The sequence below is a fragment of the Balaenoptera ricei genome, chromosome 17, assembly GCF_028023285.1.
Source record: "Balaenoptera ricei isolate mBalRic1 chromosome 17, mBalRic1.hap2, whole genome shotgun sequence".
Lineage (NCBI taxonomy): Eukaryota > Metazoa > Chordata > Mammalia > Artiodactyla > Balaenopteridae > Balaenoptera > Balaenoptera ricei.
The window spans coordinates 21,379,754-21,393,724 of NC_082655.1; the positions used below are offsets into that span (position 1 = coordinate 21,379,754).

General features: G+C 42.0%; 1 protein-coding gene across 1 annotated transcript in view; it reads right to left on the minus strand.

Annotated features, from left to right (window-relative positions):
* Positions 1-201: 201 nt before the first annotated feature.
* The window catches only part of MED30 (mediator complex subunit 30), a 53,181-nt gene continuing 39,411 nt past the window's right edge, over positions 202-13,971 (minus strand). The window contains exon 5 of the mRNA XM_059902005.1: positions 202-487. Within this exon, the coding sequence (XP_059757988.1) occupies positions 316-487 (172 nt within the window). The 3' untranslated portion in view covers positions 202-315. The remainder of the gene's footprint in view (positions 488-13,971) is intronic.

Below are 13,971 nucleotides of genomic sequence, written 5' to 3' on the forward strand. Positions count from 1 at the left end.
TAGATGGAGTGTGTATCCCTGAGTCCGTTGCTTTGTTCAGGGCATTGGGATAGGCTATCTAGCCAGGTTAATCTTGAATGACTCCTGCTGCCATCCAGCAAAGCTGATATTTTGGAGGACAGCTCTCCCTTGTCCCCAGTGTCTCACTATCTAAATGATACTTTCTATCTTCATCATAAGGCTAGAACTGCATGGGGCAACCTCGTTATCTACTCCAGTTTAGGAAGTAATGATAATGATAGTAAATGTTTACTGAATGGCTTTGCATACATTAACACAGGTAATCCTCGCCACAAACCAGAATTTACATACTCTTTATGATGTCCATTTAAGGTGGAATAAATGGAGGTACAGAGAGGTAGAGAATGTAGCTGTGGTGCCCAGGCTATAGGGAACTGTGAGGCTGGTACTTACTGAGGATAACCTGGCAGTTATTACTCCTTTCCTCCCATCTGATTCCTTTCCCATAGCAAGAGGAGAAGGTGACCTAGAGAGAGTTCAAGGGAAAAAGAGGGTCATCCTTTCTAGGCAGCAACTGCATGAGGTGTATTTCACCTCATGTAATGGGTATGTTTCTAAAATGTCTTTGAAAATCTCCCTTCTACAAATCAATTCCTCTTTTCCCTTTATAGTTTTTGATAAAACACCCGATGAGTATCATAGACTCTTTCCCTTTAATGGAATTTTCTTGAATGGATGATGACTTGAAATAATTGGACACTGTTTGGAGCTTGGGAGTCTTTTTATGAGATGGTGGTTTCTGTTACAATGGGTGCTGGTTAAAAATGGGTTCTCACCTATAAGCCATCTAGCTCACCCTAACTGATAAGTTGACTCTGTCTTTTATGACTACTGTGCTTGTGTTCTTGTAGAATTGGCCACCCTCTAATTTACTCAAAAGGAATAGTATTGATTTGCACCAGTTTTGTGGATTTTTAGTATCTTTTTCCTCAGCTAGGAAACATACCAGTTTCTTCCTAGCCTATCTGTAAAGGTCACTTGTATTCCTGGGATGCTTTTACTAGAATGAACTTGAACTAAAGATCAATCAATGTGATGCTATTCCTGACTAGGTTTTGTGAACCCAGGTGACAGCATCATCTTGAAGTGGCCAATTACTGAGCCTCTCAACTAGTTAACGATAGAAAAATGGGGGCAGTGGATTGTTAGATGCCCACTGGCTTTGACTTACTCTTTGAAATATTGATTCTAACAACTTATTTTTGTATGTTATTGATACAGCAGACCATTTGGATGTGCAGTAAGCCAGCCATCAGATGTGAGGTACTAACCCAGATGAGTAATCATTTTGTGATAGATACATTAAAATAATTTTGTCCTTCCTAAGACTTTTAGAAAAGGCAGACAGAGGTTTTCAAGAAGAACTTATGTTTGTCAGTGGATTAGGAAAATGAAAGATATATCCACTCTTCCTTTAAAAGAGTTGATGTTTCTTGGAGCTTTGGAAACAGAAGACAAAATGCCTTTGACCATCAGGTCATCCATTTCAGAGGCTGCTGTTTTCTGGGTAGAGTTCAAGATTTGTTATGTTTGACAGTCATTTGTAGCTTCCTTCTGAGTAGAATAGATTTCCAAATTACAAACCATCAGGCAAGCATCAAACTGAACGTGAAAATCAATGACCCATCACAGTTACAAGCATGTAGATGGCCATGGCATGGTGAGTAGACCATTGCAGAGAGGGACATGCTTGAGGAAGAACAGACAAGGGCGGCTTTATTTACCCACTTCTTACCTTTGCCTTCTGCTTCTACCACCCTGACCTGCCATTGAAATGTGTCGGTGAATTTAAGTCAAGTAATAACCTGTGACTAATCTGTACGCAGCTTCTAAGCCATTTCCTCTATTTCAGTTAGCAGAGGCGTCTGCCTTCAACAACTGCCCTCCCTTCACAGAATCCCTCCTGCCATTCTCATTTACATATGGGCTCATCCTTCCATCAGCTTCTTGTAACCCTGAAGCTCTGTTGGCAAGAAAACTGAGTGCTATTTTTTAAGATCTTCAACTGGAAGCTTGTGGCTGCACAATAGGAAAATCCAACCTTCTTTTATTATTATTTGTAACAACGGCTACTGTTTCTGTTATGGAACCAAACTTGGGTCCGCTTGCCCATGAAGTACAGCCAATCTACTGACACAGGGACGTGGTGAAGGAAAGTGCAGGGCGCCAAGCAAGGAGTCCAGGATGGCTAGTGCTCAAAAAGCCCCCAATCTCTGATGGGTTTCAGCAAAGCATTTATAAAGGCCAAGTGAGGGAACGGGGTCACAGGGTACGTGATCAGCTCGTGCGCAATTCTCTGGCTGGTTGATGGTGAGGTAACAGGGCCGTGTCATGGGGTTAACATTATCTATCCTTAGGCGCCAGTAGGTCTGGGGGCTATTGCTCATGATCATCAAGTAGTTAATTTCTTCCACCGGTGGTGGTTTTAGCATCCGTAAACCAACCCAGGATATGTGCATCAGATGCTGTTACCTGGGTACTTCAGACAGGAGCTACAGCAGAGGATATAGGGGAGGGGTCTGTCCCGGGAAGGCCCCATAGGGTCCTGTGACATTTTTGTGAACACTTTCTATTTGCAGGCACTGTGGTAGCATTTTTAAACCTTGTCTCATAGATTCTCTGGAGGTGTCTGTGAGGTAGACATCGTTCCTCCCATTCTACAGATAAGGAGGAAGAGCTTCAGGGCAATTAACTTCTTCAAAGTGATTTAAGGCCAGGTGTGTACTCTCAACAACAGCACAAAAATTAAATTAGAGAGTTACAGTTTTCACCTAGAGATGAGTGTCTCTCTCAGAAGGAATTGGGAAATCCCTCTTTATGAGATCTCTTTAAAAATTTGTTTTTAAATAAGTGTTTATTTTAGAATACTTTTAAAGAAAAGTTGCAAGGATAAGACCGGAGAGTTCCTTTATACCCTGACCCCAGTTTCCCCTGCTGTTAACATCTTACATTGGTTTGATACATTTACATAGTATGATACACTTTTCATAGCTAATGAACCAATATGGCCGTATTATTATTCACTAAATCTCCATAATTTATTTGTATTTCTTGAGTTTTTGCCTGATACCCTTTTTCTTTCTCAGCATCCCATCCAGAATAACACATTTTATTTAGTTATCATGTCTCCTTAGGCTCTTCCAGACTTTGACAGCTTCTCAGACTTTGTTTTTGATGACCTTGACAGTTTTGAGGAGTAGTGAGCAGATATTTTGCAGAATTATCTATTTTTTAAAAAAATTTTATTTATTTATTTATTTATTTTTGGCTGTGTTGGGTCTTCCTTTCTGTGCGAGGGCTTTCTCCAGTTGCGGCAAGCGGGGGCCACTCTTCATCGCGGTGCGCGGGCCTCTCACTATCGTGGCCTCTCTTGTTGCGGAGCACAGGCTCTAGACGCGCAGGCTCAGTAGTTGTGGCTCACGGGCCTACTTGCTCCGTGGCATGTGGGATCTTCCCAGACCAGGGCTTGAACCCGTGTCCCCTGCATTAGCAGGCAGATTCTCAACCACTGCGCCACCAGGGAAGCCCCAGAATTATCTGTTAATATGGTTTATCTGATGATCTTCTCTGGTATCTCAAGACTGTTACACAAACACATGATAGCTTCACCAGGAGAACTTCTTGAATTAGCTTTAAATTGTCAGAGCCTAGGCACGCAGATGAGGACAGGAATTTAGGCAAAGTATACATACGTACAGCAAGGACAACTACATTCTTTTGGGTGAACGAATGGGACACATTTCATCAGAAATCCTTCCCCCCAGAAATCTCTCTCTCTCTCTCTGTCTCTCTCTCTCACTCACATACACACACTGTGTGCCAGATATTTATGAGAAAGTTAGAAATTTACAGAATAATAAGGTAGGTGAAGCCATGATTTCAGTTAATGATAAAATTGTCATTGTAAATGGCATGTTTGTGGCCAAGAAAAACAGATGTCCGTATAACAATTTGGAGCCATCCAGTGCATAAAGCAATTTGTAGATAATCTGCTAAGCAGATATAGTATCAAAATGTAGTCATTGTCAATCGGACGTACATCCAGGCTGTATGTCTAATTGACCAGTTAATTTCCAGTCTGTCTCAGGAGCTACTAAACATGGTTTGAAATGGAGCCCTTGGTGCTTCACCTAATGTCGATAAACAAAGGAGCAGGTTCCTCAGCATGTTCAAAGCACAGAGAGTTCAGGGTGCTGTGGTCTGTATGTAAACTCAGGTGCCTCATCAAGCTGTTGTTGACCCAGTCTGAATTGGTAATGCAGTGGTGAAATAATGTATCATCCCATTTAAATGGCTGGCAACTAAAACTATTGTAAAAAAAAAAAAAAAAAAAAAGACCTCTGTCACCAAGACTGGAGACAGAGAAAAACACCTCATCAGTAAAGCATTTTATGATGGTTTTCTATAAAACACACCTGATTTTGGCCATTTGAGCGGATGACAAGGTCCCTCCCTGTCTTTCTTCCCCAGCTCCTGGCTTCCAGGAGATTCTGTCTCAACTCTTGGTGTCCAGTTGAAAGTTCTTCTCAATTTCAACACTGGACCATGTCCATCCATTGTCTCCCACTTTGATAACTACAAATAAAAAGAATGATCCCAATTCCTTTCTGAAAGACGGAAGAATATGCATTAGAATAAATAGGCAAGATTCATTGCAAGAGGAATATGATCCTCTGAAGCAGCAGTCAAGGTGACTTTTCTGAGCACCCCACTGACAGCCATAGGCTCCTGTTTGCAGTTCTCTGCCACCGCTCCCCAGCTGCCCTTGGCTCCAGGTGTATCCATGGTCCTGGAATGCAGCCAGAGAAAGAGCTGGAAGGGGTGGGAGTGCTCTGATGGTAGAGCGGTGTGAGGGCTTTATCCTCCCCTAGGGGCTCTAAATATTCTTCGTGGCACTTGGTTTTTGAAGCGCCCCATCGTCTGGAAGCCTGCACCGCATCAGAAGTTGGAAGCAGCCTGTTATTGATTGCAGCTGCATCCTGATTTGGCCGAGGAAGAAGGGTGTAGAAAGCAAATGTGGTCCCATTTGGCAAGGACACCTTCCAGGTGAACAACAATCAGGAAAGATGTCTAGAGGCAAGGTTATGAGCCACAGAGACAGAACTGACAGGCCCAGGGTAGATAATAAGTGCCTTGCCTTTTTTTTTTCTTTTTTTAAATACATTATTTAATTTTTATTTATTTATTTGTTTATTTATGGCTGTGTTGGGTCTTCGTTTTTGTGCGAGGGCTTTCTCTAGTTGCGGCGAGCGGGGGCCACTCTTCATCGCGTTGCACGGGCCTCTCACTATCGCGGCCTCTCTTGTTGCGGAGCACAGGCTCCAGACGCGCAGGCTCAGTAGTTGTGGCTCACGGGCCTAGTTGCTCCGCGGCATGTGGGATCTTCTCAGGCCAGGGCTCGAACCCGTGTCCCCTGCATTGGCAGGCAGACTCGCAAGCACTGCGCCACCAGGGAAGCCCAAGTGCCTTGTCTTTTAAAGGGAACCTCCCTCTCAGAAGTTTTGGGAACCAAAACCAGATTTCTGTGTACCTTTTACTTATTAGGTCCTAGGACAAATGTGTTTGTTTGTGTGTGTGTGTGTATGTGTGTGTGTGTGTGTGTATGTATGTATTATAAGCCCTTAACAAGCTTGCCTCGCCTCCACACACACTGGTGTGTCAGAGGCTCAGTGTATTTCACACACGTCATCAAATGCTGTCTCGCTTGTTAGAGAAAACAAGTATTATAGTGTTTGTGCTCCTCCACATCTGAATTGGGCCTGTAGACTTGTATCTGGGGCTTCACCATGGAGGTGTTCACCACTCACAAAACCCCGAAAGATTCCTGAGATGATGATCTGCCCTTTTGCTGAAGCACACAATTAAATGTTTTCCTGCAAAGTTTGAATTACCTGCTGAGTGAACTTAACTGCCAGAGCAGCAAGCACATCACGGTAAAGTTTTGTTATAGAAGAACAGCAGCTCTTAAGATAGAATCATGACTTGATTTCTTTGTTGGAAACAAGAAGTCCTGAAATGTATCCATTTGCTGGATTGAAAATGGCAACGTAGAGAAAGTCAAGAGGACTTAAAGTTAAATGTGGAAGATTACATATAAGTGTGTATCTTCTTTCCTGTTTTAAATGTCACTGAAATCGAGGAGGGAATTTACAAAGTGGAAACTAATAAGAACCAAGTGACCAAAAGAAGAGACAATAGGAGGCAAAAGATGGTAACAGATTTTTGAAAAATGGGAGTGGCTTAAGGAGGAGTGACTGACTGAGCAAAGCAGAGGAAGTTATGTGGTGTGCGCCCGCAGATGTCTAACTGCATGAGTTAGACACCCAGTATCCTGGGAAGCAGGAGAGAGGCATAGGACTGAAAGCAGGTGGGTTGATAGAAAATGTTTTACTATGCATCTGGATTCCTAGGTTTCTTTCCCAGTCCTTAAAACCAGGTGTTTTCTCCTCCACCTGCCCCAGCATACGCGTGCACACACACACACACACACACACACACACACACCCACAAACAGAAGTTTATTCCTTGGAAAAACTTAACCATAGGAACAGAACGAAGCAAAACAGAACTGAACCACAAAGTGGAACCAAGCATAGCAGAAAAAGTGAATGTAGGTGAGGCTGAAATTGGGGCAGGGGAGCTAAGTGAAAGCCTGCAGAACTGAGAGACCCAGTCCTAGATCTCCACAGACAAGCATACAGCCAAGTAAGAGATGCAAGGATTTGCCAGTAAAGAAACTGAACAGCTACAGAGAAAAGACTTACAGATATTGGTACACAAAGACCCTGAAATGTTTTCACTCAATTCACTGCTCAATCACCCTGTGGTAAAGACTGCCAGTCAACAAGCCCCACCTACTTACACAAAATTGAAATTTTAGTGCCTCCTCCAAATATTGCCTAACATTTGAGGAAAATCTTCAACATGAAAGACTGAGGCCAAAATAACAAACAGAAGAAAGGAACTGGGATGAGAGTGATGCCACATCATGAGTGGAAAAAGAAATGCTGAAGAAAATACACACAAATACACACACACATTTACCTCAGGGAGATACAAGGATATATTGCCTCCCTGCCCTGGGAACAGGAACAATCAATTAAAAAAAAAATGATTTCTAAAATTAAAAATTCAATTCAAAGTTTTGAAAATAAAGTTGAGAAAATAGCCTAGAAGACAGAATAAAAGGACAATGAGAAGAAAATTCAAGAAAAAAATATAAGAAAATTAGAAATCCAATATTACATTTAAAAAATTCAACACATAGAAATTCCAGAAGAAAAGCGAGTAAATGAAGAAGTAATACAAAAAAATTGCCCAGAACTGAGTAACATCAGTTTCCAGATTGAAATGGCTCATGGGCAATGCCCAACGCAGTGAATAAAAGAAAACCCACACCAAATACAGTATGATAAAATTTCAGATACCAGATATACAGAGAAGATCCTAAAATCAGAATGAAGTGGGCTCAGAAGACAACAAAGGGACATTCCAAACATTCCAAGGAAGCTTGTCTTCACCTTCAAATTCCAAATCCTCCCAGGTCTTTTTTTTTAAAAGATGTCTTTTTTTTTTTTTTTTTTTTTTGATGTGGACCATTTTTAAAGTCTATTGAATTTGTTACAGTATTGCTTCTGTTTTATGTTTTGATTTTTTGGCCGCGAGGCATGTGGGATCTTAGCTCCCCAACCAGGGATTGAACCCACACCCCCTGCATTGGAAGGTGAAGTCTTAACCCCTGGACCGCCAGGGAAGTCCCATCCTCCCAGGTCTTGATCAAGTGAGAGAGTAGCATTAAAAATGTTTTCAGATATGCAAGGACTCAAAAATCTTACCTCCTAGGCCCTATTACTTAGAAAAGTACTGGAAGATGTGCTCTTGCTAAACAAGGTAGTAAACCAAGAAAGCTCAAGACATGAAACCAAGAAACAGGCCATTGAGTATAAAATGAGATGAAGAGAAGTCCCAGAACAGTGAGAGACCTGGCCTAGAAGGCAACTGCTCAGATTTGGGCAGGAAGATGAGGGCTCCAGGAAAGAGTTGGAGCTGATAGATTATCAGATGCATTTGACAACGTGGAGAATTGTGTGTGTGTGTGTATGTGTGTGTGTGTGTGTGTGTGTGTGTTGGGGAAGGGGTGGTAGAGTAATCTGTCAGAGCTGTAGGGAAGAGGTACTGATTGGCACATAAGAAAATTAATCAAGTAAAAAAAAAAAAAGACAACATAAACTCCAGGAAAAATAAAAAGAAAGGAAAATTTGCTGAGCAGAGAACAATATTCACATAGTCATAAAATATAAACACACAGTCTGACTTAACCAAAATATGTGGATAGAAATATTTTTAAAGGACAGGCGTATGAGTGAGACTTTGTGTGTTAGTGTCTGTGAGGAAGGGTGCTAACCTTTATCTGCTGGAATATAAGTAGTCAGTGCCTCAAATTGATAACATGAAAAAATAAAATCTGTGCGTTATGAAATTAAGGAGGTATATTCTAGAAAAAACAGCTAATCGAGTCAAAAGTAGTTGCTCTTGGGAAACAGAATAGATACTTTCTCTTATAAGCCCTTTTTTACTATTTGGCTTTTAACGGTGTTTATGTATTGCTTTGATAAAAATCAAAGTTCATTAAAAATAAAGAGCATGGATAAAAGTTTTTAAAAAGGTATTGAATAGATCTATGCAACTGATGACTGGTTCTTATCCACAGCAAAGAAGTCCAGGATAAATTAAAAAGTGGAATATGCTGTATTTTTAAAAAACAAGCATCTGAAGATGTCACTGTTCAGTCATACTTTGCTGAATTTTATTGGGGCAGGAAGCAAAGAATATGTTATAATGACCTTTTTGCATTTGGAAATTCTTGAAGATCTCTGATTATATCCCTATGAATGTCAAAGATTCATTGAACTAAATCCAAACTAACAAAGCAGATAAATTATGAAGAGATTTTTTGGCATTAGGGAGAATTCCTTTGTTTTTTTGAAGTGTTTGTGAGAATTCCTTTAAATAGCAGCCTCCTCTGGTACACTGAAGTTTAGTAGATATCATCCTCTAGCAAGAATCTAGGGAAGATCAAAAGAAGAGGTACTTAGATCTAAAGAGCTAGGAGTTGCTGCTGTTCCTTGATTTCTCAGGAGATATAAGATAAAGCAGCTCTGGCACCGCAGTGTGAGTTAGCAGGAAAAGACTTTCTTCGCCCAAGTTTGACATCTGTGCCACTTGTGAGGAGCAAGCCCACGGCTTTATTAAGCAGGGTGCATATTTACAATCGTTGAGTGCAGTGACCAAACATGTGAACTCTTCTCAGCTTGACTTGGAAACTGCTGAGATTAAGAAACTTCCAAACCACTGAAAACATTTGTTAAAGAAAGAAAAATCAATCCCCTTGAACAGAGCTAAAGGTGAAATTTACATCACTGTCGAAAAATTTCTGGCCCTTCTTTTTGCAAAAATAATGTAACTGTGAGAGTTGCCTTCACTGGCAGGAAAGTAGCAACCTGTACTGTCCTGAGGAAGTAAGCATAAAGGGTAGGTTGTCTTGAAGCCTCATTAGGCAAAGCTCGCTTAAGGCTAGGTCCCCAGGGCTCTGTGAATGGATGGCGACAGCCAGCCCCTTTTCTGTCACCTGAGCCTGAAAATTCATCCGCAAGTGATAAGCTGACAGAGCTGGTTAAAGAGCAAGGCTGAGAACAGCTCCCTCTCGGTGCATCTTCTCACCTTTGTTGACTTCTTGAAAGCTACCGCCTCTGCCATCAGTATCTCCAGCACGTCCTAATGTCTACTCGAGGCATCCCCGTCCCCACCCCCAGGTGGGCCGATGCATCCAGTTTCCCCAGAGTGTTTGGGGAAAAGGAGAACAAGAAAATCGAAGCAACAGCCTCTTTTGTTGCCATTCCAGAACAGAAGGACATTTCAGAGTCTTTAAGGCATCTCACCAGGGAGAGAAGATTCCAGTGTAGCAGAAAGGAGGCCGGCAGTGTTCTGCGGCAGATTTATATTTACACAGGGCCAGGGAGAAACAGCCGCTGGCTCTGTCAGTGCCGACAGGATGTATGAGCCCTGAGCAGCAGCTGGGCAGCCTCTTTTTGCAGGGAACCTAGGAAGAGGCCTTCCCGCATATTTTCCCTGTGAACCTGGGCAGCCCCTCCTCCCCCCACCCCTTCCCTTGCTCATTTCAAAGGCCCTCACAGATGCCGAGGCCAGCAGCCAAAGCTTGCTGAGAAACTTCAGCAAGAGAAGAGCTCGAATGATTCGGGATGACGATTCCTTCTCCTTCGTCTGCTGGGTATTAATAATAGTCACTGCTTCATGGGGTTGTTGTGAGGATTAAAGGAGTTATTAATTAAGTGGAAGATGATTAGAAGGATGTGTGACCCAAAGAGTGTTAGCCGTCTTTAGTCATAGTAGTTGTGGTAGTATTCAAAAGATCAGCAAGAACGTGAGAGATGAAATTACACTTTATCTAAGGAGGCAGTTGGGTGACCAGATGACTGGATATTATCTGATTGAAGTGAAGTGTCACAGCTTTGAATGAGGACTTCTGTGTTGGAGGAAATGGGTCAACAGAGCCCTGCAAACGAAGCCTAGAGAGGTTACAGAAACTGAACCCATGGCAAGTTGGCTGTTGATTACAGAACCATTGAATGTAGGAGAATAAGTGTTACTAATTTATTCATTTATGAATATTTTGGCGACTTTGGTCCAAAGCCTTCTTGAACAGTTGAGAACATTGAGGGGTCAGGTTAGATCAACTTTTCCTAAGGACATGCCCCCCAAGAAGGTAGGAGACCCTCAGAAAGCCTTTGTCCTTCATTCCACAGTGTCCTCCTATGAAAAAAAGGTTGCAGGATGGAAGGCCCACTCTTCCTCAGTTTGTAGCCAGTTTTGAGGCTTGACAATGATACAAGGGGGACATGGTCTGGCTCCTTTAAACAAAGGTAGAGCAGGTGATTTCGTTACACATGTAAAACTTGGTCAAGTATGCTACCTACCTCTTAGAATTGTGAGGAGTCAAAGGTGCTTGACCCAGAACCAGGTAACTGATCAATAAATGTTGATTTATCCCCTTCCTGGGAGGGGTTCATAGTAGTTTCTGTGGAATGCAAATAGTATTGTCAGAATTGAAATTTGCACACAGTACTGTCAGACTCCAAAGCCTGCTCCCAAACTCGACTATAACGTAGGCAACTGTGGTGCAAAGCAGAATTAAAGCAGAGAGAGAGATGTAAAAAAGTTGTAGCTCTGTGTCCCAAGTACTGCTCAAATGCTCACATTAGATTCCAAACTTAAGAGAGTAAATTAAATTCTTAAGTTGGCACTGTGGTTGCAATGAGACGCTAAATATATTGCTTTTGTATCCATTCTGGACTAGTCTGAATTGCCAGTATCCTGTTCAATGCACAGGGAGCCCAAGGGAGAAGCCCCAAGTGAGGGAGATTGGCCCAGGCATGTTGGGAGGTAGAAAGTGGGAACTGGTTCCTGATCTTCAGGGGCGATGCCCCAGGCAGTCACTTAGCTTGTGAGAACCACAGTGCATTCAGCAAAAGTCTTCTTTTGTCAAGGATAAATGGGAACAGTCCCTCTGGAAAAAGATGGCAGCTGAAGAATAGAAGGGGAAATCAGGACTCTTAATATCAGTAGCTGCAGAACTGGTGTGCTGAAGAGGTGAAAAAAACCTCTTATGTGCAATTAAACAGTTTGCATCCTTGGAAAAGGGCTGGATCCAGAAACTTCTAATATATATTTCTGGAGATTTGGTGTCTTTCCCACAAATGCATGTGCCCCTCCCCTACCATAGCTCAGCATTCATTCATGCAACAAATACTGCTACATGCCAAGTGGAGTTCTAGGTGCTAAGGAAATGATAGTGTTTCGTTGTTGTTTTCTTTTGTTTCAATGTGGACAAAGCTCATGGGTCTTATATTCTAGAGAAGACAGACAACAAACAAGTAAAGAAATACATAATAAAATACCAGGCTATGGTGTAGAGAAAAAGTAAGCAGGGTAAGACATAGGAAATGTTTGGAGATAGCTGTCATAAATTGGGCTGGCAGGGAAGGGCTTTCTGATGGATGATCTTTGATCAGAGAATGATGGGAATGAGCAAGCAGGTATCTGGGGAAAGAGAATTCCAGGAGATGGAAAGGCAAGTGCAAAAGCCCTGAGGCAGACACGTGAGGGATGTGGACAGGGGCTGGGGTAGTCAGAGCAGAGAGAGCAAGAAGGAAAATGCAGGAGATAAGATCAGACAGATGCAGGAAGCAGAGCAGGCAGGACTTTGATGGAGGGGAAGCTTGACTTGTTTTCTGAGAGAAAAAGTCTCACTTCTCATTTATGTTTTAATAGTATCATTTCATCCAAGGTGAAGGCCAGAATGTTTGGTTCCTAAACATTCCAAAAGGAACAGTTCATTAGTGCAGAAAAGGAGACAATAAAGAGGAGGGTACCTTGTAGGAGAGGTGTGTTTACATTCCTTCAAATTTTAAGTGAACATAATTCCTACACAATAGAGGTCTGCTTTCAAGCACGATAGGATAGCTGTCCATCAACCCCTCTCTGCTGTGGGGATAGAAAAGGAGGAGAAATTGTACATAAAAAATGCAAAATAAGCAGGGGTTTGTTTGACTAATGTCTGAAAAAGTCATATAAAAATTAACTAGTGTCGATGGCAGGGCAATAGATAAAGGAGGCAGGAGCCCAGTGGTTGGCCTGGGAAAGTCACACCAGTATTAAAAACTTCCCAGAAATGGCCCACAAAGTGGATAATCCACAGGCGAGTAACAAGTGACTGAAATACAACAGTTAAGACAGCAGTTTTGATGAAACAACCTCCAAAGCTTATTAAGTGATTTTCAAAAGAAAACAAATTGGCTTGAGCCTCCTCCTAAAATAGGCAGGTATGTAGCAAACTATTGATATAATGATCTTGGGAGGTTAACACAAGCTTTGCTCTGGCCTTTTCCTTCTTGTTGCTCTACTTGTAAAACCGTGGTCTCTGGATTGTTGATTAGGAATAGCTTTGCTTTTAACGGTTCAGAATCCTCCCAATACTGTGGCCTTGATGTGGAGAAACACTTCGTATTATGACACCTTTGGACCTTTGAATCTCCGAGCCACCAACGTGTACAGTCCTGATACCTGGACTCTTATACTATCATCATTCTCAGTCCTGAAACACAGGCACTGGGTCTACAGAGCCCAGACTCTGGAATCGAACTGCCCATATTTAGACCTTGGCACTGAACCCTGGCTCTGTATTTACTGGTTGGGCTTGCATGTACCTAGATTTCCCCATGCATAAAATAAGGGAAAATAATAGAGTACTTGTAAGAGCTCAGTGTAAATACACACACACACACACACACACACAGAGTAGTGTGTGATAAAAAGAGTTCCTTAATGCCAGTTATTCATATTATTAGTGATATCAGCTTATAGTTTGGTTATTTTTCTTTCTTTAATTCCTTCCTTCCCTTTTTTCTTTTCTTCTTCTTTTAAGATTTCTCTCTTGTTGTTTGTTTCTTCTTTTCCCTTATTACCATCATTAATCTTCATCCTGTCATTATTGTTATTGTATCCCAAGAATAGGCTGTAGACACACTTGATTTTGGCAAATAATATGGCGGCATGATGGTGAGTGGAATGTAGGCGGAGTCAATGCTAGTACTTTACAGATGATACAAAGGCTAATAAACACACCTTCTTACAACCCCTGGCCCAGAAGGAAAGTGGGTGGAGGAAGGGGTAAGGGGAGGGGAGGCGTGAAAGGGGAGGAAGGTGGGGGAGGATGGAAAGAGAATAGAGTGAAGAAGAGCCACAGAAAATCCTGAGGGGGACAATACCCACAATGTACAGAACATAAACATGAACTATGTCCTGAAGTGCTTTACCATCTTATCATGGGGATAACTTATCCTTGATCATAAGCACTACTGCAGTTAACACTTC